The sequence below is a fragment of the Amblyomma americanum genome, chromosome 8 (genome assembly GCF_052857255.1).
Source record: "Amblyomma americanum isolate KBUSLIRL-KWMA chromosome 8, ASM5285725v1, whole genome shotgun sequence".
NCBI classification, from domain to species: Eukaryota; Metazoa; Arthropoda; class Arachnida; order Ixodida; family Ixodidae; genus Amblyomma; species Amblyomma americanum.
The window spans coordinates 125,124,875-125,150,671 of NC_135504.1; the positions used below are offsets into that span (position 1 = coordinate 125,124,875).

The following is a 25,797-nucleotide window of genomic DNA, read 5'->3' on the forward strand; positions in this document are numbered from 1 at the left end:
TTTGGCTGAGTATGTCGCCTTGTGTGCCCTGAGCTTGGCGGGCTCCTCTATCGCTTCATGTCGGGGGTCGGCACGAGGTGAGTGAGAGGGGAGACATCTTGGGAACAATCTTAAAGTTTTTCATTCAGGCTTGCACATGGCAGGCAGTTCAGGAGGACTCATTCATTGTTCGTGAGGAGGGATCATTTAATCCAGAGAGAAAGTGTCACTCGGAATCTTCTGGCTGCCTTAATACCTTATTGAAACAAGTGACGAGGACTATCTTGCTCTGCCGGAAAACAAAAAACTGGAGTAATGTACTTTGAGAGTAGAGAGCACGGTGGGTTGTCAAGCCTTCCCATTAGAACCACTTGAGTCAGGTCACAAAATTACTATCGCCATGTGCTGCCAAAAGTTGGACGTTGCGGGGCTGTGCTCCCGCCACAAAATTGAGAGAAGCAGTCCTGTATTTCTCAGGATTAAAAAATACCGCTTCCTCACCATGTCTCAGGAATGCGTCGTAAAAGTAGTTAGTGAAAGATAACATTCAGCTAAAGGAGTTACAGAACACTGGTTATGCAAAGGAGAGACAAAGTTCACTTGTAATTCGTACTTATGTGCGCCGTCTTTCAGACTAATTCAGGAAGAATTACTCAGTTGCTGCATGGAGCTTGGCATCAGTGCTAAAAATATACTTTCAAGAGGTAGAGCGAGATGTAATTTAGGCCCGTATGTCCAGAGTTGGTGCGGCTAAAGACCACTTAGCACTCATTAGGCAAATTAAAAACAAGACATCTGTAATTTTTATTTATGTGCATTGTCTTTCAGACTAATTCAGGAAAACTGAATCAGTTACTGCATGCAGCTTTGCGTCAGCGCCAAAAATAGTTTTGCGAGGATGCATTACACGAAAGACAAGGAAAATTGTATTTTAGACTATTATGTCCAGAGTAGGTCCAATAGTGCTGTTATCTGGCAACAGTGTATATTGCAATAAGAACACAGCACACTACTAATACAGCACACACAGCACACCACAGCACACCACAGTAATAAGAGCACAACAGAGTAATAAGCACAGCGTCACGAACAACCAGCGGAACTGTCCAGGCACAAATCAGAGGCCGCGTTCCGTCCAGAGCTCGCTCGAGCGACCGAGTGTTCGGCGCTCGAGCTTCGCAGTGTTCGGCGCTTCTCGTCGTCTTCTTCGTTGAGCGCCAGCCTCTGAAGATTCTAAAGCCCGTGTCCAGTCTTACAATTCCCCCCGGGCGAAAGGGCGCCATCCTAGCGGCCTTGGACGATGTGACGACGGCGGGGTCGTAGTAAGGTTTGAGGCGGGTCGTGTGGACAATTTCGCGGCCTCGGCGGCGATGATCAGGGGATGGCGTAAGGGGTTCGATGAGGTAATTGACGGGGGATGTCTGCTGAAGAATACAGTAGGGTCCGTGGTACTTGCTAGCAAGTTTGGAGGAGAGGCCGGGACCTGAGGAGGGTACCCAGAGCCAGACCAAAGAGTCAGGAAGGTAAGCGGGAGGAAGTGCAGGGGATCACGGGTGCTTTTCTGCTGCTGCTGGCGTGAGAAGAGAAGGACTCGGCAAGATGTGGCCATTCTTCGGCATAAGTTGCGGCTTGAGAAAGAGCTGTAAATTCGGAAGCATCAGGGCGGTAAGGCAGAATGGTGTCCATTGTGCAAGAAGCCTCATGGCCGTACAGTAGAATTTACGGAGAGAATCCGGTGGTGGCTTGAGCAGCGGAGTTATAAGCGTATATGACAAAAGGGAGAACGTGGCCCCAGTTACAATGGTCGGAGGCAACATACATGGCCACCTGTCGCCGAGGGTGCGATTAAAACGCTCAACCATGCCATTTGTCTGGGGATGGTAGGCGGAGCTGGTGCGGTGAACAACGTTGCTTTCCTGAAGGAGAGCTTCTACAACTTCTGAGAACAAGGCCGGACCTCTATCACTGAGCAGCTCTTTGGGCGCATCATGGCGAAGAATGAGGCGATGGAGAATGAAGGATGCAATGTCGTGGGCTGTAGCGGATGGCAAAGGCGATGTTTCAGCGCGTGTAAGGTGGTCGATGGCAACGATGAACCAGTAGTTCTCGGTTGATGTGCTGGGAAGAGGGCCGTAGAGGTCGATGCCAACACGCTCGAAGGGCTGTACTGGGCAGAGCAGCGGCTGCATAGGAGCGGCGTGTCGGCAAAGTGGATGTTTTCGTCGCTGGCATGCGGTGCAAGACTGAACGAACTGGCGGACGTAACGGGCCATCCCACGTCAGTAGTACCGCTGTCGTAGACGGGTGAAACTCCAAGAATTCGGCATGGGCACACTGGGAATCATCGTGGTAGGAAGAGCAAATAAAGGAGCGCAGATGTGTCGGAATGACGAGAAGCCACTTGCGACCATCCGGGAGATAGTTGCGGCGGTAAAGGAGCTCGTCTCTGATGGCGAAATGGTGGGACTGACGACGGAGAGCACGGGAAGGAGGTCGAGAGGATTGGCCAGATAGGAGATCAAAAAGGCAAAGAAACCACAGGTCTTTGCGTTGCTCGGAAGCCATATCAGCGAACTCAAACTTCAAAGAAGGCAGGGTGGACATGCAAGGCGCTGCCTCAGATGGTACAAGGGAACTTGAGAGGGCATCAGCATCGGCATGTTTGCGGCCGGAACGAAAGATAACGCGAATGTCGTACTCTTGGAGTCGCAGAGCCTATCGCGCCAGTCGACCAGAGGGATCTTTCAAATAGGACAGCCAGCAAAAGGCGTGGTGATCGGTGACAACATCAAAAGGGCGCCCATACAGGTAGGGGCGAAACTTCACGATCGCCCAAAGTATGGCTAAACACTCCTTCTCGGTGACAGAATAGTTGGCTTCAGCTTTTGTGAGGGTCCGGCGAGCGTAAGCGACAACGTATTCGTCAAAGCCTTGCTTGCGTTGACCGAGTACTGCATAGAAGCCGACCCCGCTGGCACCGGTGTGGATGGAGTTCCATCGGAGAAAGAGGGTCGAAGTGACGCAGAATTGGTGGAGCGGTCAGGAGGCGACGGAGTGTCGTAAACGCTTCATCACAGGCTGGTGACCAGGCCGAAAGGTCGTGGGTGGAAAGGAGCTTGTTTAGGGGGTCGACGATAGTGGCAAAATTGCGGACAAAACGGCGGAAGTAGGAGCAGAGGCCGACGAAGCTGCGGAGGTCTTTTACAGAAGTGGGCTTTGGAGATTCGGCCACAGCTCGCAAATTGGCCGGGTCCGGGAGAACGCCATCCTTCGATACGACATGACCGAGAATGGTGAGCTGCCGAGCTCCGAAGCGGCACTTTTTCAAATTAAGTTGAAGGCCAGCGTCGGCCACGCAGCGAAGAACAGTCTCGAGGCGCTGGAGGTGAGACGGAAAGTCCGGGGAAAAGATTACAATGTAGTCTAGATAACAAAGGCATGTGTGCCATTTGAGCCCTCGGAGTATGTTGTCCACCATGCGCTCAAATGTGGCGGGTGCATTGCAGAGGCCGAAGGGCATGACATTAAATTCATAGAACCCGTCGGGTGTGACGAATGCAGTTTTTGGGCGATCGGCCTCCGCCATCGACACCTGCCAGTAACAGGAGCGCAAGTCCAATGAAGAAAAGAACTCAGAGCCCTGCAGGCAGTCAAGGGCATCGTCGATACGGGGGAGAGGGTAGACGTCCTTGCGTGTAATCTTATTCAGACGATGGTAGTCCACGCAGAAACGGATGGAACCGCCTTTTTTCATGACCAGAACCACTGGCGATGCCCACGGGTTGTGCGACGGTTGTATCACGTGACGCTGGAGCATGTCGGTCAAGTGGGCGTCAATGATGCTGCGCTCAGCGGCTGACACGCGGTACGGACGATGGCGCAAAGGGGCATGGGTTCCAGTGTCAATACAGTGGGTAACGGTGGTGGTGCGGCCCAAGGAAGGTTGCTGGTAGTCAAACGAAGCTTGAAAAAGCTGCAGAACGGCTACAAGCTGGTCTCGTTGGGTAGACGTCAGGGCGGCGTCGACGGAACGGTGAAAAATATCTACAGACGAGTGATTCGTGATGGGAACAGGCGTAATGGCGCTGACGTGAAGGCCGGCCGCGCTATCGACAAGGGGGTATGCGGAGGCGGGATCGAGAACGGGAACGCTACCAAGCGATTGGGTGCACGGAGTAAAGTGGTAGGGCAGGAGAACGGGTTGGCCACATAAATAGCGCTGGAGCCACGAACAATTGTCAGCACAGCATGAGGCAGCAAAACAGACTTCTGGTCAGCGCATCGTAAAGAGGGGATAGAAGTCACTGTTGCATCCGAGAGCGCAGCACAAGAAAGAGGCACCAGCACTGCAGAAGAGAAAGGTGGAACGTCTGTGTCCTCTGAGACGACCACAGTAGCGGCAGCAGCACCGGTTACGTCCAATGGGGCGTCAAATTGGGGCGACAAGTCAAGCTTAGCACGGGCGCAGTCAATAACGGCGTGATATGAGAAGAGCAAGTCCCACTCAAGGATAACGTCGTGAGAGGAGCGGGCGAGGACGATGAACTCGATCGTGTAGGGAACGTTCCCGATGAGCAGGCGGGCGGTGCAGGCGGCTAGCAGTCGAATGTCCTGAGTGGTGGCCGTTCAGAGAGAAACGAGAGGAAGGGGAGTCGTCACCTTTTTGAGTCTGCCACACAGGGGCTGACTGAGAACCGAAACGGCTGCGCCAGTGTCGAAAAGTGCTTTGACGGCGACTCCAACGAAAACGGTAATAATATTGGCAGGCGCAGAAGCAGGTCTTGAGTGAGCCGCTGGTGACGCAGTTCTTGCCTCCGGAACTGCGGTGGTTAGTTTTCCGCGCGCGTGGATGGCGGGATGGCGGGTTGGCGAGCATTGGAGAACGGGAACGACGGCCAGGACACGGCGAGCGGTGGGAGCGGGGATGGTAACTAGGAGAAGAAGAATCTGGAGGCGGCAAGTGTGACGCAGGTGAGGAAGACGGCGAAAGGTCGTACGTCGGCTCACGCCTATAATCGTAGGGACGGTGGTCACGACTGCGACACAAACGAGCCACGTGACCAGCGATGCCATAGGCATAGCAAATAGGGCGGTTGTCTTGTGTGCGCCAGGGGTTGAGTGGCTGCGGCTGTGATCGGGGGTGGGCAACCGGATGGTAAGGTGGGGTTGCAGGTTGCTGGGGTTCTAACTGCCGGGTAGGTGGCCTGTAGACAGGGGCAGCAGGTGTGGGCCGCGACTGCACCACTGCATAGGCGTACGTCAGAGGAGCCGCGATCAGGGGTGACTGAGAAGGAGGTGGCAGGACTTCAGCCACCTGCTCCTCGATAACACGCTGTAGGTCGGGAGTGAGCTACAGCGCAGGCGTAGGCGGGCAGGTAGACAAAAATAGCTGGCGTGCGGCTTCCTCACGTACAAACTGCTGGATGCTCTGGAGGAGCAACTGTTGGTCCAGAGCACCATCCCCTGGGAGAGCCAAGCTGCAAAGTGCGGCCTCCTGAAAGCCTGCACGCCAGGTAGAAAGGCGCTGTTTGCGCAGCTCATCAAAGCTTTGGCAGTAGCCGATGACACTGGAGACAGTCTGGGGATCTTTAGCGACGAGCATCTGGAAGGCATCGTCCTCAATGCCTTTCATAATGTGTCCGGTCTTGTCGGCCTAGCTCATAGAAGGGTTGACACGCTTGCCCAGGTCGACGACATCTTCTATATAACTGGTGAAGTTTTCACCAGTTTGCTGGGCCTGACTTCGCAAGCGTTGCTCGGCGCGAAGCTTTCGCACTGCGGGACGGCCAAAGACTTCTGTCAGGCTGGTTTTTAGAGCTGCCCAGCTTGAGATGTCAGCCTCGTGGTTTCGAAACCAGAGATTGGCTACGTTGCTCAGATAAAAGATAGCGTTGGTGAGCTTGACGCTATCGTCCCACTTGTTGTTTGCGCTTGCGCGTTCATAGGAGGCCAACCAATCCTCCACATCCGTGTCATCTGTGCCGTTGAAGATGGTAGGGTCACGCTGCCGCGCGGCGCCGGAACAGAAGACAGCCAACGGAAACGGTGAAGCGGTTTGGGTGACAGTCTCAGGCATTGCAGAGGTGGTAGTCAATGCGCGGGTGCGAAGCTCCATGCCGATGGATCGTTGGCACCTCCACCACTTGTAATACGAATACAGCACACTACTAATACAGTACACACAGCACACCACAGCACAGCACAGTAGTTAGAGCACAGCACAGCAATAAGCACAGCGTCACGAACAACCAGCGGAACCGTCCAGGCACAGATCAGAGACAACGTTCCGTCTAGAGCACGCACGAGCGACAGAGCGTTCGGCGCTCGAGCTTCGGAGTGTTCGGCGCTCGAGCTTTGCAGTGTTCGGCGCTTCTCGTCGTCTTCTTCATTGAGTGCCAGCCTCTGAAGATTCTAAAGCCCGTGTCCAGTCTTACAATATGCCCATTTTGAGTTTTTCAATGCTACCTTTGTATAAGTTAATACCTCCCGGTTCTGTTCTGCTCCATTGAAAGTTATCTGAACGCGCTTGTCATAACCACGATTTATAAGAACGATAACCGGAAGTATTTACCAATACAATATATTTAGTTATTTTCTATCGGAATTTATTCGAAAACATTAGTACATCAAAGTTCAATGTTTGTTTTGGTGTGCAAAACTGCGTGAATGACACTGACAAGTAAGAAGTTGAGACGGCTGCTCAATGTCGCTCTCGGTCCCAGACTGGCGTTTCGTCCACTTCCTCGTCTGTGTCTTTCACGCCCTTTTATATTAATGTGATGTTCCATCTATCTCACCTTTACCGACTTTTTTAGTGTATGTGTGTTCTGCTAACACTGGGAGATTATTTCAGTCTTCAATTGGGTGGGAAGCGTATGAGAGGCAGCAAGTAAAAGGGACTTGAGAATTTAAACCACCTCATAATATAACTGGATTGCTTACCGCAGGCCCGAAGAAACACCGCGAGCATTTCAGCAAGAATCACCTTGGTGTCCGCTTGACAATGTCGCTGTAATGCTTTTATGCTTGCAAAACACAACTGGCCATTCGCCGCATTGAGAGCTTCAAAGGGCCGTAATTTCTCTCAGTGCACAATCCGACTGCGCCTATGAACGAAGTGCTATGTAGGTGAGGTCAGTTCGAAACAAGTCTAGCTGAGGCCAAAGCTATCTGCATTTGTCACCTGTTTTTTTTCGTAGTGCATCTGGATAGAAATAATTATCTAACCTGATAGCGCAGCCGTGCAATCATTGTACCCTACACAGCTTGCACTTATGGAGACGTGCGTGCTGTAATTATTATCCAAGTTTCCGCACCCTTAGGTCTAACCCAACATGTGTTTATTGTGAAAACATTCTTCCAACCGACATATTATGATTCGGGAGTGCCGAATGGCCAGGATAGGAATAGTTCGGGGTATGTGAATGCTTTCTCCTCCTCACATGTCCTTCCCGAATGCCCGTTTGCCTAAAGGCGGTTAAAAGAATGAGAGCGACAATAAAATTTCATTTTGATTCCAGAGTTGCTGACGTTGAATCTTGCGATAAGAATATTCCACTCGTTCCGTTAATGAGTACTATAACGAACAATGAGCTGCTGAGCTGTACAAGCATCCATGCTATAGCAAACACCCTTGAGCTGACGCGCGAAGGGCGCCATGCCCCTGGCATATTAATACGATATACATGGTGTCTATCAGGTCGCTTAAGGCTCCTAAAAGATGATGTGTTGAAAAACTAAGTGGCAAGCTTTAGTTGGCACGTGACAACCGGTTTGCTTTAGGCGCCGTAAATCCCAACACAACGTAGCAGTTCATGGGGCGAAGAATTGATCCAGTTGCTGATCATCCAACACAACATACCGTCTAAAATGTATATATTGCAGGCGCCTGGTCCCAGCAGTGCTCGCTGCAGGAGTAGCGCCTTCACAGCATGAACCAGCTGGACCGCCACGATGTGCTTCGTCCGGCAGCCGAGTGCAGCACACGGAGCAATCGCGGCGATTCGGAGTCTCCCAGAGAGGGTGAGTAGGCTGCAGAGGAGAGCATTAGTAAACCTGTTGGTTAATGAACCAAGCAGGAACGAGAAAAAAAGCGGTGCGAAAAACACCAGAAAAAAATGTGGCTGTTCCATCTCGGCACTAAAAGTTAGGTCTAATTGCATACGTTACGTTGATCTAGAGGCTGGTCAGACCCGGAGCTGTTATGTTTCTGCTAATGTTTTATGTTGCCTGTATGTTACCTAAATGTATCGTTAGGTTAGTTTGACGCTTATATTCAACATTGTAAAAACCTTAAAAAATGGCCATTAAGCACTTCTAAATCACATTTCACCTTAACAAAAATGTAACATTTCGTTATGTCTCGGTGCTACCTGGGCTAGCGGGCGGATTAGAAAAGCATCTGAAATGATCGATGGGCACCGTTGATTGAGCCCATATTTAGCATTAATAAATCAATCAATCAGTGGAAAATTTCGGTGCTCGTTCAAGGAAAATTTGTACAAAATATTTCGAGAATTGCCTACATTGGTGGCGTGCGGTACAATACAAAACGAGACATTTGGGCAGCCGCAATAAGAAATGCCTGAACTAAGATTTCAGCAAAATAGAAAGAGCGAAATACACAATAAAATAATCAGTTGTCCGGTCGCATATAAACAAACCGTTCGGGCAGCCGCCTCAGGAATGTGCAAGCCAATACGCCCGCCGCGGTGACGCTCGGCTCCTAGCTGGCCCGGAGGACGGGGGTTCTATCCATTCGCTGCGGTTGAATTTCGGTGCAGGCTAAATTGTAGAGGACGTGTGCTGTGCGATGTCAGTGCACGTTAAAGACCCCCACGTGGTCGAATTTTCTGGAGCCCTTCAATAAAGTGTCCCTCACAGCCTAAGTCGTTTTGGTACGTTAAACTACATAAGCCAAACACCCAATTATTATGCAAATAACCCTCACTTCAGTGAGGCCACACGGCCCCGGATAATGATTGGGCTCGCTATGTTTGCTTAAGACAACTTGTTTTTCAAATACTGGGCCTTCTGATAGGTTGAAATTCTATTCAGAAACCTCCAAGCTCTTCTGCAGAGAAGGAGTTCCCGTTTCTTGAAACGTGTCTTGCGTAATGGTGAACCGGTTTTCGTGGCGACACTTACAGAAACCACACTCAGATAAATCCCCTGATCCTTCTCACCGATCACTGCCGCATCCGTTACCTCTACCTCCCGCGTTCCATTTCACAGCGCTCGTTCTGCCCGTGGCGAATGGCCTGTGCTCTAAAATTTTTTTTAGGCGCGGTGTGAGAACTCTGTATTCTGACCTCGCAGATAATGCTTTAATACAGAAGGTTTATAGTGGAGGCTTATCAATTTGGCTGCAATTGAAAGAGGATATATTTGTAATCATTTTAAGCACTGCTACAAGATATTTGGTGAAGTATATGAGAAATCGAGTGGCAGAAAATCCGGCGTCTTGGGCATCACTGACAAAGACCGAAAAATCCGCGAAAAATCGCCAGAGGAGGTACCTAGGAGGTTGGTGGGACAGTTAGGTCACGTGACCTCGTGGCATCCATCACAGCCTGAGCAGACGGATTGTGAGCTAGCTGCCCACCGTGACAGGTGGCAGGTGCATTAATGATTGGTCGATCGGGAAGGGCAACCCGGGCCGTACAAGGTTCTCCGCTAGGAGCACCTCTCACCGCAGGGCAGTGACACATCGCTTATACACTGCACCACTGCGCCAGGAGCCGTATGAGGACCCCCATAGATCTATGATTGTTATGCAGAGAATGACCTTCTGCATATATAAGAACTACGCCATTATTCTATAGCGTTATGCCATTAAGGAGGAGTTTAAGTGACCCCTCTAAAATTTCTGCCGTTTGCGTATTGTACTTTATTCACAGGAGCCTGTCTCAGGCCAGCTTGCTGAATGATGGGCAGTCGTGGCCAGCTACACTGGCTGAAGTGCGTCCGTCTCGTGGGTGCCGGCAGTTTGGCCGCAAGCTACAGTTGACAAGCATGGGTGAGGACCACTTTTTATCCGAAATTATGTTTAAACATCATCACTAGGCATATTTATGCCTAGTTGTATTGTCGCCACCATCGGCTGTTCTCCTAAAAGCTACAGAGTGAATAGACAATTTTCTCAAGTCGATCCCCAAAACAAATCTTCGCGACCAATATTAACAACTGTTCTTTATGCTTTACATATTCTTCAGATGTATTTGGTTACGTTGGTGTTAAAAATGACTGGCGGCTTAACGCTGCTAAGCACGAAATATTGTTCGAAATCCAAGTTCCTTGCAGGTGGACACCACCACCACGTACCTGAAAAGAGTGCGATCGAGGTGTGCACTGGCCCATTCTGGCAGCCATACGCGCCTTCAGATTTTACCCAGTTGATGTAGACCAGCCGCCAATGCGCCAGTGCAGTGTTTTTTCAACAGTGTTGTCAACGCCAACACGCATTGCTCTTGTTGCTCTGTTTCTGCCAAAACTTTGTCCACGAATCGCATGCAGTGCACACCCCCGTTTCACTACCACCACATACCTCAAAGCGCGTATATTAGTTTGATAGTAGTATTAGTTGAAGAAGGCGATGTTAAATGCGCAGCTCAATAGTGTGTTGCAGTTTAACACTTCGCATGTTAAATGGCAGATGTAGCCTAGTGTACTCGCGCATTGGCCAGCGACGGTGATCTTCTCGTACCTTCATGGGTTCGAATCCCAGTCATGAATATTTATTTTATTTATTTAACTTGCAAACCGACTAAAAATCGCAAGATCTTGCTCGCGGTAGGAGTAGTGATTTCTTACTAATAAATGTTTTCAGTTTCTTTCCTGAGTGTCTACCTCACTTATTATATGATGGTAACATTTCTGCTAAGGGGTATTGTTGTAAGCCCTCATAGTTCTGCTTTGCCTTTCCTTTTTCTTTTCCCTAATGTCTTTTCTCTTTCTCGTTATTTACTTTATGATCTTTTTCCTCTTATCCTCCTCTCTCGAACTTCCTCTCCTTCCCTACACTGAGTGTTTGAAGGGCTTGGTAGAGGATTGAGGCGGAGGAGTAGCTTTGAAGGCATCATTTTTGTTGTAGTTCGTGCAATGTTCACTAGACCCATACATCACAATCACCAGTGCATACTCCAAAGGGTAAAGGGTGAAGTAAGTCAGGCGTGCTGACAACATCGGTAATCAAGAGTGCGGCGACTCCTCGCCCTTTAGGTTGGGAACTATGTCGATATAGCTCTATTTTTGGTCACGAAACTTTTGGCCGCATACCTTGTTAACCTATTGGCCAGAAGTGGGTGCCATAACTGCGGCGCAGCATCTTTGCGGGCTCTGACCCATGGGCACCCTATATTTACACGAAAACAAGCAATCAAAGGTTATCTCTTTCTTCAGCAGGATGTGAGTAAGCGCGAATTTAGGATTCAGTGTGATTGAAGTATTGCTGTTGAGGTGTCGGTACTCTTTCAACTCTGCTGTCTTTTCGCATGCAGCTCCAGTTAGCCGGGGAGTTTCTTCGCGGACGACGAGATGGCTTTACGCTGGAGGCTGCACCACCGTATCCGCACGGCACACCAGCTCTGTCAACCATTCATCGGGTGACTACTTCTGAGCAAGCAGCAGCCCTCTATTAGTTTTGGGGAGTACAGAGAATGAAAGTTCTGTATTTGCGATTAAGTGCCTCCAAAATGTGAGTGTTGCCAGCCTGTGCTGGCAGCATTTGCACTCCTTGTCTGCTCTGGCTCCTTTTTGGCGACCGCCATTTGTTGTATCTGTACTGTTCTAGGTCAGCGTAGTGTTGATTTCTTTGAACTATGCTTTCAAGCCATTGGGTACAATGCAGTGTAATTATTCCTACAGTTTAGCTGGGTTTGCCTCCTGCTCGTTTTTTTTTGTAAGCGCTTAAAGCTTACAAGGTCTATTTACAATGCATTGCAGCTTCAAGATAGGCTTCGGCATTTGGATGGGTACATTCTTAATGCGTTTCCAGGAAGGGTTCCACGGCATTTGCTTTGAAGAAGAGGGCAAAGTGGTTTTCTATTTTCAGCCTAAACAAATGTCTTGCTCCTAATGCCACTTTGCGCCATATGTCGAACCTCCAGGCATTGTGAAGATGGGACATCTGACATGTGTGTCCCTTCTTCATTAAACTATTAAACTTTTAAACATCGGTCGTAGACGTCGGGATGTAGTCTGTCAAAAGTGTATGTCCCAGGGGGTTCTGCTTCTGAGCAATACAGCGCGGCTACTCTTGCATATTCAGGCGTCTTTATCCCAAAAGGTGAAGTGAACTTAATTCCTTAATGGTTGCTTGGCGGGCTAGTTGGTTCATATCTAACATGTGTTGCAGCGCGAACCACAAGAAGGGACGTCTGTCGTCTGTCTGTCGTCGTCCCTTCTTGTGGTTCGCGCTGCAACGCATGTTAATTCCTTAGCTCTCCAATGCTAAGGAGCGTCAAATGCATTAAAAAGCACCGCTACATGGCTTGGAATCAAAACACTTGGGCAGTATATATTTTTGGCAAAGTCTGTACGTGGAGACTTGTGCATCCCGCGGTTGCACACAAACACGTCACTTATCGAGGCGGTTGTGCATTTACCAGCAATAGTCCACGGCGCCCCCATTCGCAGTTGTGTTAAGCACCGCATGTATGGTTAGCGCAGATACGTCCGACGCTCAGGCCTCCGTAGCAGGCAATCAGCTCATTGATTAATTTTAATGGCCGTCACACCACCCACTGGGTGCAAATCCCGGACTGACAAATCAACTATTTCCTTCGTTAAACGGAAAAGAACCAACGTGCGACCATCCCGTAACCGCATTTAAGCAAAAAATTTGTGGACACATCTCGATAGTAGTTACGCCAACGGTGTAGCACATGGTGATGGGTTCAAATTAACCAAGCACCCGCTTTGGATGGAGTACAAATTATGTGGCACTACTCGGTGGACGGCTTGGCATCGCGTCAGAAAGAAATCGTGGCTGAGAGGGCTTCAGCGCCAATCGCTATGCAGAGCTGTTATAGGCGAAGTGTCCTAAAGGCGTCAATGGACTCCCTGGAACCAACTTTTTACGTGACATGTCGTTTGGAATGCTATTTGGGAATGACTAGCGGATTCGTTCGCCTTCGCTCTCTCATCACTTTCATTTCTGAGCTTTCGACAGTTTCTCTTGCGAAACTTGGTCCTATTAACGTTAAAGCCAAGTTAAAATAGTTTTCCGAGAAATCAAGGTTCGAAATTTCGAATCTACGGAGCTTGTAGAAAAAGCAAGCAAAGTACTTTTGCACTAGCATTTAAAATGGTGACGCAATCGTCGATTAAATCCGCGACGATGTTCAGGCTTCTTTTCTCGGCGTCAGAGAAGGTTAGGAATCTCGTCGTGACGTCATTTTTGCCGAAATTTCAGATGTCCGCTGCCTTCTACTACATGCTGTTGTGCAACTTGCGATGCCACCAATCAATGCTGCGTGAGCTTAACCTTGGATTTGGGTTTTTTTTTCATGCAACTACCGTTTCTTCGCTGGAAACATAGCACTGTCGTACGTGATGTCATTACCGGACTCTCTGCCAGTGGCTGTGCATTGCAGATAAACCTCAATTCCAACAGCGATCTATTCGGCGGTTATGCTGCGATTTCAAAATGTGGGGCAAACGATTTCGCAGCTTATTTCTCAGGACATTCTGCCCTTTTAAATTCATTGTATTGAAAAGCGCCTTCAGTTTCCCTTTAAATAATAATCTGCGTGACGCTGCTGTGCATATGAGTTATTCTTGCACTCTGCGACTTCAATGAACATTAAAGAACCGCAGCTGGTCGAAATTTCTGGAGCACTCCATTACGTAGCCTGAGTCGGTTTGGAACGTAATCCCCCCCCCCCCCCCCCACACACACACACACGCCATGCTGAAGGCAGTGAGGTGTTTCATGCACGTCGCTTAATTGTGCCATCCGTCGACGTTTTCAGTTAACACCACGTAACTCAACAGCAATGGATGAATTTCTATCCCCGGTGCAAACTCAAATAGCAGTTCCTGTGTTGCCACGGCTGCTCTCTACCGACAAGTAAAATCAGTGAACAGCACACAGTATTATAAATAACCACGCGAATTTCAATGGGAAGTGCTGCTTACAGTTGAAATTAAAAGCGCTTTCTAGATTTTATAGGATTCTGTGCGCACATGGTACAAATCTACACTTCTTGTGTCCTGCTCTATGTGCCATTCATCTCTTACATGTACTGCATCTTATGCATTTTGGCTTAATCTCAGAATTCTTTCAAAAACCGGATAATCGTGGAATAACTGGATATCCTCATGATAATTACAAAAAAAAACCTGCGGCCTTTGTACGTCACCTTGCCAGCCCTGAACTTGGCAGGCTACTCTACTGCGTCATCTTTACTCGGTATTGGGTCAGTGAGAGAATAGACATCTGCAACTGAAGTTTAAGGTGTTTCATCCAGTATCCTACATATGAGAGGCAGCTGAAAAGGGTGTGTTCATTGTTCCTAAGGATTCAACACTGCACTCAGAAGGAATGGTCGCGATGGTTCCACCGGCTGCTTTAGTACCTGTTGAAACAATTGACGTTGAATATGTTGCTCGTGCCGAAAACTAAAATTGGAAGTGTTCTATTTCGGAAGTAGTGAACACGGGTGGCTACGAAGCCTCTCTTACGTGTAACATGTATCAGAGGAGTACAAGAGAAATACAATTGCCACATTCAGTTCAATGTCGGCCCTTACGGGTCTGTGTTGCCGCCGCAAATTTGAAGGGAGATTCAGGTCAGTATTCTCTAGGATAAGAAACTCTTCTAGCCTAAAATATATCAGGAATATTTAAGGTAAGAAGTTAGTTAAACAAAATTGCGCCTATAGAACCTGCAGAGAATTTTTTCAGAGATTAAAAAGAAGTCACCTTTCAATACTAATTCTTATGAACTTCTTCGGGCTGCGTCAGGAACAACGGATCACATTCTGCATGAATGCTGACGTCATTTCCAAAGAGATTTTCAAGCGAAAGTACTAAAAAATTTCTCAACAAAAGAGATTTTCACATGGAAGTGTTAGACCTTCCGTGGTGGCTCAGTGGTTAGGGCGATCGGCTAATGATCTGGAGTTCCCGGGTTCGAACCGGACCGTGGAGGCCACGTTCCCATGGAGACGAAACGCTAAGGCGCCAGTGTGCAGTATAATAATAATAATAATAATTATTATTTTTTGGGGAGGAAAGGAATTGGCGCAGTATCTGTCTCATATATCGTTGGACACCTTAACCGCGCTCTAAGGAAGGGATAAAGGAGGGAGTGTAAGAAGGAAGAAGTGCCGTAGTGGAGGGCTCCGGAATATTTTCGACCACCTGGGGATCTTTAACGTGCACTGACATCGCACAGCACACGGGCGCCTTAGCATTTTTCCTCCATAAAAACACATCCGCCGCGGTCGGGTTCGAAACCGGGAACTCCGGATCAGTAGTCGAGTGCCCTAACCACTGAGCCACCGCGGCGGGTGCAGTATGATGTCAGTGCACGGTAAAAGTCCCAGGTGGTTGGAATTATTCTGGATGCCTCCACTACGGCACCGTTTTTTCCATTCTTCTCTCACTCCCTCCTTAATCTCTTTCCTTCTGGCGCAGTTCATGTGTCCACCCCTATTGAGACAACCGCTGCGCCATTTCCTTTCCCCAAAAAACAATTTTCACGCAGAAGTACTACTGGAAAGTAATGGGAAAGGGAAATTTCTGCTTATATGTACAGTGCGGTGTCCACACTTGCGGCCTTTGAGTTGAAATTATTCCGGAGCTCTCCACTAAAGCACCTCTTCCTTCCTTTATTCTTTCACTCCCTCCATTAACCTTTCCTTTGCAGCGCTGTTCAGGTTTGCGTGGATATGTGAGACAAATGCTGCGCCTTTTCTTTTCCCCAAAAACCATTTTGCAATTTTCCAAGCGGCGGTGCCGGCGAGCAGCGTAGGTGCGCCTCTGTTTGGCAAGTCACGAGGGTCCGACCCCATCAAGATAGGTCTTGGGAGACATGCAGTAATGGAGCTTTTGCTCTAAAATTATGCTTTCGCACAATGTTTCGTGTTGGAAACAATAAACCGGGAGCCATTTTTTCTTTAACCCAGGCCATATGAATCTGATCACAACAGGTAGTGGCTTTCTTTGTAAGGAATCGCCACGATAACACTATCAGATATCGGTGGACGTCTTAACCGGGCCGTGTAGGAATGGGGGAATGCGAGAAGATTGGCCTGAAATAAGAAAGAGAGAAGTAAGTGCCGTAGAGGAGTGCAGCGATATAATTTCGGCCACCTAGGGATCTCTAGCGCGCATCGACATGTGTTTTTATGCAGTGCCTAATATCATTGAATGAAATGGGTGTGGTTTGCATTGATGGAGAGGGGTGCACAGGCCTTTAGGTTTCTCAGTTGAAAGCATTACCGCAAAGCCGCTGTGCGCAGAAGCAAGGTTAAAAAGGACAGATTAGAGCAACTGACATCGCAGACAAGACAGGAAAAATGAAAACGGATATTTTTCAAGAAAGAAAATAAAGCTGTAACTGTCTAAAATCTCGGTGGACAATTGAACCCTAGCATCCAGCCGTCACTTCTCTATTAATGGTTCCGACCATTAGGTAATGACCTAAGTAAACATGTACGTGTTATAAAGTGGTGGTGAAAACATAATCTGAAGCGGTGGAATTTGGGACACGCAGGTCCTTGGGGCCCCCGCATGGCCCCACTGCACTCAAATCTTCATGTCTCGGAGGCTAATGACGCTGGCAGCTTGGCCTGCGACGATGACTTGCTTGGCCGGGTCCTCGGAGTGGGGTAGAGTCTCCAAAGCCTCCTAATTGCTCATCATCAGCATCATAATCATCAACCTCGGGCTAAAGCGCTGGCAGCCTCGTTTCCGTGATTCCCGGAGTTGGCAGGCACCCATGTGACCTCCATGTGGTGGGGCGGGTGTGCAGCGAGAGAGTTCAGCATGCAAAATGCAGGGACGTGAACTATCCCGTGAGCAAAATTTAGTATCCCTGTTTTAGTTTCACAGTATATACCGGGCCTCGAAGTCCTTGATGGCCAGGGAAACGGCGGCCTCTTAGTCTCCTCCGAAGTGGCAGGTGGGGTATCGTGTGGGATACGCTACAACCGCGTCCTCGCCTGTGCATGCGATTGTGTGCTATATCTGAGGACACTGTGCGAGTTTGGGTCTGTACCTCTCCACTGCACAGTTTGATTGGCTGCACCAGCCAGAACCTCGCTGTTCTTCGTGGCATTTGTCAGAAACCTACACTAAGTATGGTTCCCGCCTTTTTTTTTAGCTATCCTCCCCTTTATACAGGGAAAAGAAATTTCGCCGTTTGTTCTAACAAGTTTTCGAATTTCGAACGCAGCCGCCGGTGTGCCGAAGGTGCGCAGTTTCTTCGTTGTCATGGACACAACCGAGGAACGCACCTTTTTTCCCGGGCCGTCTAGCTGCCTACTTGCGCTCTGCATGGCCCAATACGGTGAACTTGTCCAGACTGACGGGGACTACGTAAAGCGAATATCAAGGGTAAATACCTGAACTTTTCTTCATATACCGAAAAGCGGGTGCGTAGTATATCATTTACTTGGGAAACTTGCCGTTTGTTTGTGGTGCAAAATATCCGGAAATGATCGTCGACGCCTGGCGAAATTAGGACGCGCTCCTATTCATGAAAACCAGGGATTACTGGCATCACCTCCGAGAAAGCATGAAATCGCCAACACGATATCAAAAAAGACAGCTTCTGAAGAGTGGCTGCATCAAGTTGTGTTAACACTTCCTAAGACATTTTTGTGCCTCCCTTTCTGAGTAAGTGATAAAGATAAAATGTGCGGAGTTGTTCTGCTAATATATTGTCCTTCATTGGGCCAATGGTGATTGTTCGCTTTTAATTTGATGCTGGCTGCAATGTTAATAGTGGAGTACACCTTTACAAACCGAGCAACAATGCGCCCCTGAAGCCTACCAGAAGTAGCCGCCGAGAATGAAAGAAACTTCCTCATTCACATAGTTCAACTTTGCATGCGAGACATTTTGAAGGTGACGTTTAAAAGAGAAATATGCTGAAAACTGACAAAAAAAAATGAAGGAATGTCGTTTGTTATATGATTGTTTGATGACTAATGCGGGAATTTTAAATTTTCTTGTATCTACTTCACTAGAACCGCAGCGCAGTCCGCGGTACCGCCGGAAAGGTGCAATTTGAGCACTATTTACGTAGTTCAGGCGTGTGCAGCACAGATGCACAGCGAATCATACGAAAAAGAGTGCGTTCCAAAGGGGGTTTCACTGATACATGTTGCTTTTACTTCCTCTAAATGAACAGAAATTCAGCTTGAACTCTGCATGAATTTTTCTGCAGAGAGCTTTTTAAGTCTTCTCCCATGCTTGCTGGATAGGACATAGCTCATACCGCATGCTAAAAAGGCGACGATATCAGGGTTCAACTTGTCGAAAAACCCGCAGTGCAGGGGAGGGAGTGGAGAGCATTCCTCTTAGGGACTGTCCTACTGACAAGAGCAAAGCAAAAAATACGCAGTGTCAAGCTTCCCTCCCAATTGGTTCAATTTTATAGCGAGAGCTATTTTACGGAGTATGGCTCGTGCCGCGCTTCAGTCAAACCCGAATTCACAGCTAGCCCAGGACCCGAGCTAATTAAAGTGCGTCCTTTTTAGGCTAGAGCTTAAGAGAAACAGATGGCTGAGATAACACAGCACTAAGGAGAACGGGAAGTCTGATTTTTCGCGCCAAAAATTATTTCACCTGGCCTTGCCCGAAAGACATCGCACTGCTTAGGGCAAGAAAAAAGCGAAATTGCTACCCGGATTTGGCTTTGCCGCCTGAAAGTCCTCATGCGGCCCACGCTAAAGGTGAATTCACATTTATTTCTGTTAGTGGCATTGCCGAAAAAAATATCTGTATATCGAAAACGAGCATAGCAGTCAGAAAGTCGTCACCGCAGAGGAGACCCTCTCACCTTGCCGTGCCTGCGAGGTTTTAGTCGAGAAGCCTTTCCGGCATGCGTGCACAGAGCAACGGCCATCTATGCACGAGTGCAAACTGCCGCTCTGGGCTTGGCAGCAGACATATAGAAATATGGGAGAAAATGTATGATTCGCGCGTGCCTCAAGGAATGGTTGTGGCGTACACTTACTTCTAACTGCAACCGTAAACGAGGTTATGGGCTTCATCCGGGCTATGAGCACCCGGACGTGGACAGCTCACTAGTGCTTATGGGTGGCATTAACAGCGAAGCAACGAATGAGCGCTTTGAAGAAGAGATGCGGGAGTTCAGGAACTAGCTCGCTTTGGACGCAGCAGGTTGGACGACAGGCCAGGAAGACGTGTGCTGACTCACTGTTTAACCCTCACAGCGATGCACGATACTTGGAGCTGGTAGTGCGCAGTTCAGCTACCACAAGGCCGTAATTATGCGCAGCATGGAGCAATACATAAGAAAAAGAAGTTGCGAAATTTTGACCCACCGCTGTGGCTCAGTGTTAGGACGCGCGGCTATTTAGCCAAGTTCCCGGGTTAGAACCCTGGCGCGGCTGCCGCGTTTCGATGGAGGCGAAAACAAAATACGTCCGTGTTCTATGCGAGTCAGTGCGCGTTAAAGATCATCAGGTGCTGGAAATTACTCCGGAGCCCTGCACTATGGCACCCCTTTCTCTTTTTTTTCTCACATTCCCACCATCCTCCCTTTCTATAACGGCGCTGTTCGGGTGTCAGCTGAGGTGCGAAACAGATACCGCGCCCTTTCCTTTCCTCAGAACCAATTCTCAATGTTTTTCCTGCCTTTCAATGTACTTGCCAGTGCATAGCACGCCAGTTTTGACTGTACCTGTTCTGGGCTGTGTAAAGAATAAGCCAATGCTGCGGGGTATTGTGCGCAGTTAACCGGCTGTCGCCGGTGATTTATGCGATGAGCAACAAAGCTTAGCACTGTGTCATTTTGAGTGATTAACTTTTTGTTTGAAGCAGATCCCGAACTTATTCAGGTGCCTCTTCCACAATTGAACACCCAGCAACTACTGGTAGACCCATTTTCGCTACTGGTGGACCCAGCTTCGCTACTGGTAGACCCTGCTTCGCTAGTGGTGAACCCAGTTTCGCTACTGATGGACCCAGCTTCCCTACTGGCGGACCCAGCTTCGCTACTGGTGGGCGTTCCATAGTTACGGATCAAGTGATGACGAAGTGAGGAAGTACAGTGTCTAACTGGCATGTCTATTCTGGAAAGAACTTAGCTTTCAGGTCGTTCAACTGGCAATTAAGTGTCCATAATTCATTTTGCAAACACATGCCTCCACCCTGGGCAGTATTGAATCATTTGCACCGAGGACCCAATTCCCAACTCCCAAGTTAAAGAACCCAGGCTGGTGAAATTTCCAGAGCCCTTCACTACGACGTTTCTCATAGCCTCACTGAATTTGGGGCGTGAAACCCACATAAACAATAAAGCAGGAAGTCGATTCCCAGCAAGCTTGAACGCCAGGTGATGCCTTCGGTTCGTAGTAAAAATGTATTGCACGTTTATTCTCACATTCTCAAATCTGATTCCATGCGGACTAGGTTGTGGACGACCAAATATGGGCTTCCTGTTCCAACTGAAATTGCTTACCGCTGTCACTGTCGTCACCCGACTTTAAGTCGTTTAGAGTGATAATCCTATACATCATTTTTAAAAGAGACCGTCTTCTATGTCCTGTGAATTAGTTACTTTTCTAAATATACATCTTTGTTTTGTTTTGCTTTTTACTCCTATCTCTCTCTTCTCCTCATTGGTTCTAGGTGAGTTTGCTGGTGAATCTATTGAAAACAATTTTTTCTGCTAGTAAAATTTCACACTGCTAATTTCATATTTTCTTTGGAAGGGATCTGTTTGGGCGGCAATAGAAAGACAAGAAGGCTAGCGATATTGATAGACCAGATTTTCTTGTCGCCGGATACCAAGTCTTATCAAAGTTGATTTTTCTATGGTCTTGTGTTTTGGGGTTACATAAACGTAGCTTTTTTCATACGACAGTCTTAAAAGACCCGCTTGTCCATCTGTCCACCCATCGCTGTGGATTTTTCCCTCTAGCACTCGCCTGCTAAGCCTCAACTCAATGCTTCGAATTGCTGCCAAAGCAGAAGCGTTTCTTTAAGGCGAATTTGGGCCTAAATAATGCTCGAAATAATCCTGGAGCTGCCCATTACGACGCCACTATACCCGAAGTGCTGCTTTGGGACTTTATGCATTATGTATATATCTTTCCACCCCTTCTTCTGCCCTTCCCTTCTCCCTAATTTTCCTGGCTTTTGCACTTAGCCTGGTCAAGTACTTAGCCCCCGGACTGAGCCCCTTCTTGGACGCCCTAATAAGCGGCTCGCGGTACATCCCAATGGGCACTGAACATTCCTTGGACGTCCTGAAGACGCCCTGAAGACATCCTGAACGTCCACAGGGCGTCCAAGAGAGTTTCAGTGCCCATTGGGTGCAGCCGATGTTACGCAACACTGTGCCGAGTCCGGAGCGCGCCATTCCGTGGATAACCGGCGAGTACCGCATCTGCGCTTCTGCAGTCGCCACATAATTTATTTGTACATAGTGTATAATGCCGCCCTATTCGTATACTTTCTTATCCTCTCGCTCCTCTCTTCCCTTCCCTCTTCCTTTCCTTTTATTCCCGCTAGTCGCAACTGGGGTGCTTCGGTTTTCGATGGCACATGCCGCTAATGGCAAAATCTTTTCCTTCTATTGTTATTTTATTAATAACAGCCACTACCAACAAAACCTGAATGGCAGACGCAGGACGGCGCCGCTTGAAGCCTTGATTTGGAATCGCAGTGCAGTGCCACCATCTGAGTGCCGTATACAGTATAGTGCACGCAAAGGCCGAAAGTCGTCACGTCCAGTGAAGGAGGCGACCAGGCCGGAAACTCCCATCGAAAAGTGGATAGCTTGACAAGCGTTGATAATAATCGAGACACTGTTAATGCTTAATGCAAATTTGTGACTGGGCCATTATACGCCGCGCCTTTTGAAACTCTCCTTTCCGATGCAGGCATCAACATCACAGCACTGTTCCCGTGGTCGATGGCCATGGGATCGCCAAAAATACCTACAACGCGTGCGGGCTTACATGCGGCAGCGAGTCCTGCAGCAATCGTCACACTACGTCTACCAGGTGAGTTCTTTCCCTTGTCCAGCTCTTTCCTTTTCCTGGTCCTACACACAAAGACTTAGTGGTTTTTTTAGCTTGCGTACAGCGATTGTCTGTAATTGTGTGTGTAGGTCTGACACCCCGTATACCATTTCCGCACGGCGCTATTTGTGTTCCCTCCGTCCCCTTTTTAAACCGAAAGGTTTACAGGCTAGGACGAGAAGATCCTGCCTGCGAAACGTGTCCGCCGCAGTTGTGAAGAACTTAGAAAAGGCAACGCCAAACGAGTGGTTGTAATCTAAAGACGATGATGTGAGGTTGATGTCGGAAAAACAATTACGTCGATAGAGTTATTCGTTAATTAAATAAAGGCAAGAATGTCCAAAAAGTGGGTGGTGCCAAGGCAACGTGTGGCGCCAAATTTGAAATTGCGATAGTGTGAGCGGAGCCAACGCGTGCCGCCAAATTTGAAACGATGCGTGGCACCAAGTTTTAAAACTGAAAATGGGCAATTCCTGGAACTTCATTAAGTAAGACAAAATATTTTGGCAATTGGGAAACTGGATTAATTTAAATCAGTGCCTAATCGAGTAAATGTAAGAAGGGCAAATGAAACAAAAACGGTTGATGAGTGAAGCAAAGAGAGGCGAAGAGGCGTCAATGCTTTCGCATTCCTTCACTGCGGCTGCCCGCACTGACCTCATACTTTATTGGATACTTGTGCTATCGAAGACACATATCGTGAAGAGAGCGAGTGAAGACACAGAGTGCGCTTTTTGGGCGATGTTGCATTTAGAACGCATTCGCGCGTAGCAATGAAAAGTTTTTGTACGTATGAAGTTTAGAGGGTAAATCACGAGCCTGAGCGTAATTTTGCCGAGCTATATTCTGCGACCCATTCTGGGCAAGTGGAAATCTATTTCAGGTTGAGAGGAAGCTCGATCAAGCCTAGTAAAGCGCCCTAAAGCGGCTGAGTGAAGCCAGTGAAATGATCGCCGAAGCTACGTTGATTGAGGCCATTAATCAGCGGAAGCTTTATTTGCAACAAACAATGGTATTGTACGGTCCATTACAAAATGAGATATTTCAACCGCAATAAAAAATGTCTGAACAAAGGTATCTACAAAATACAAATAGAGAAATCACACAATAAAATAACCCGGTGTCCGATCGAATATAAAACGAAGCATTTGGGCAACCGCGTCAGGAAAGTGCAAATCAACACATCTGCCGCGCTGGCACAGTGGTTATGGCGCTCCGCTCCTGACGCGATGGGCGGGGGTTCGATCCCGGCCACGGGGGCCGAACTTCAGTGAAAGCGAAATTCTAGAGGCCCATGTACTGGACGCTGTCAGTGTGCATTAAAGACACCAGGTGGTCGAAATTTCCGGAACCCTTCACTACGGCGTCCCTTATAGCCATTGCCGGTTTGAGGCGTTGGATTGCATAGACCAAACATCCCATTATGCAAATAACTCTCTCTTCAGTTGCGCCGCACTGTCCCGGATTATGATTGGGCTGGCTGTGTTTCGTCGAGACAACTCGTCTCTCAAACACTGGACCTTTATCATCCCATTATGCAAATAACTCTCTCTTCAGTTGCGCCGCACTGTCCCGGATTATGATTGGGCTTGCTGTGTTTCGTCGAGACGACTCGTTTCTCAAACACTGGACCTTTTGATGAAGGAAATTTGATTCGGAATTCTCTAAGCTGTTCTGCAGAGGATTTCACGTTTCCTGGAATGCGTCCTGCATAATAGTGAAGCGGTTTTCGTAACGACCGTTACAGAAACCAGACTCAGCTGAAGCACCTGATTGTTGTCTCCGATCACTGCCGCCTCCGTTACCTATATTTTCCACGTTCCATTTCAAAGCGCGCGTTCTGCTGTGGCGAATGGCCTGATTACTAGCTGCTTCTCAAGGCGCGGTGTCCGAGTTCTCACTTCTTACCTGGCAGAAAATGCTTTATTACAGAAGGTTTATGGTGCAGGTTGTGATTTTCACTGCAAGTTAAGGAGGGCGTGTTTATCACTCTTTTAAGCATAGTTTTATTGCAGCTATGAAGATATTTGTTGAAGTATATGAACACGATAGTGTTGGAAGTTCGAGTCGCAGAAAATCTGACGCGGGGTCGTCGCTGGCCGAGAGGGAAAAATCTCCGAAAAATCCCCGAAAAATCCCCAGATGAGCAACCTTGGAGGTAGGTGGGCCAGCTAGGTCACGTGGCTTTGTGGCGACCATCACAACCTGCCCACCCGGATTGTGAGCAAGCTGCCCACCGTGCCAGGTGGCAGGTACATTAATGTTTGCTTCGTCGGGAAGAGTAATCTGGGCTATAAAAGGCCTACTGCTGGGAGTCCCTCTCATCGCAGGGCAGTGGCACATTGCTTAACCAGTGCACCACTGTGCCAGGAAAGGTATTAGTACAAACAGGGATCTACGAATGTAAAGTGGAAAACGACCTTCTTGCTTAACCATTGCACCACTGCGCCAGGAAAGGTATTAGTACAAACAGGGATCTACGAATGTAAAGTGGAAAACGACCTTCTGCATATACAGTGTTTATAGGAATTAACTCATTATGCTATACTGTTGTAAGGTGCAGCTTAAGTGTCCCCTCCAATTTTCTCTGCCGTTTGCGCATTGCACTCTACCCACAGGAGCCGGCCGCGGGCCAGCTCGCTGAATGACGGGCAGTCGTGGCCAGGTACACTGGCTGAAGTGCGTCCGTCTCTTGGGTGCTGGCAGTCTGTCTGAAGGCCAGAGTTGAGCAGCAGGAGTGAGGACCACTTTTTATCGGAAAATATGTTTAAACATCATCACTAGACATATTTATACCTAGTTGTGGTGTCGCCGTAGCTACAGAGTAGACAATATTCTCGAGTCGATCCCTAAAACAAACCTTCTTGACCATTCCCATTCTCTGATAAACTAGGACGACTCGATCCTTATCGTTTGTGACTTCACGACTTAGAATAATATTATTTATAGTTTATTTCTCGCCAATATTTTTTACTTTTCATGTCATTGTCATTGTCACAACAATCAAAGATTCTCACAGCAATAAAGAATATGAAAGAAGAAATAGCATACATGTTCCGTACAGCTTACCCTACAAAGCGCCTGTCGTCACAGGTTATTTCAAGTTAGGAGCAAATATGAATATTTTAATTGCCTGAATAAGGTACTGAATAGGGATTGCCTAACAAACAGCAGCCATTTACAGGCGTGCTTACAGTGGCGCGTCGCGAAGGCTATGCGCCTTGCCTTAACCGGCTACACGGAAATACATGACGGCAGGCGAGCCGCTCACCGGTTCACTATCACTGTGAGGTTAACGAACTGGTATATAGAAAGTTGCGTGAAGCCGCTTGAGCAGAACAGATTGCAACACGTATGTAGCGCAGTATAAGTCAAGTCAACGGGCGGCAGCCCCAAGCCTATAGCTGGTGGCTTTTTTTGCTCCTCTCGACGGTGCCTATTTTACAGGCATGTAGGTGGGCGGCCATTATGGACAGGGTGATCACGCGTGTAGGGACACAGGAGAATAACTGAATTTCCCTGCATCGAATGATCACCGCGTTCTAATGAGAAAAGGCCCGTTAAACAGAAATTAGAACTTTTGAAGTTT

At 48.2% G+C, this 25,797-nt stretch overlaps 1 protein-coding gene across 1 annotated transcript; it reads left to right on the forward strand.

Moving 5' to 3' along the window:
* LOC144100674 (uncharacterized) lies at positions 1–24,931 on the forward strand. The gene is made up of 7 exons (XM_077633539.1): positions 1–77; positions 7,864–8,001; positions 9,879–9,997; positions 11,478–11,582; positions 17,384–17,544; positions 22,068–22,190; positions 24,827–24,931. Exons 1-7 carry the CDS (start codon positions 58–60, stop codon positions 24,854–24,856), a joined length of 696 nt encoding a protein of 231 aa, XP_077489665.1. The 5' UTR covers positions 1–57; the 3' UTR covers positions 24,857–24,931.
* The last annotated feature ends 866 nt before the right edge of the window (positions 24,932–25,797 follow it).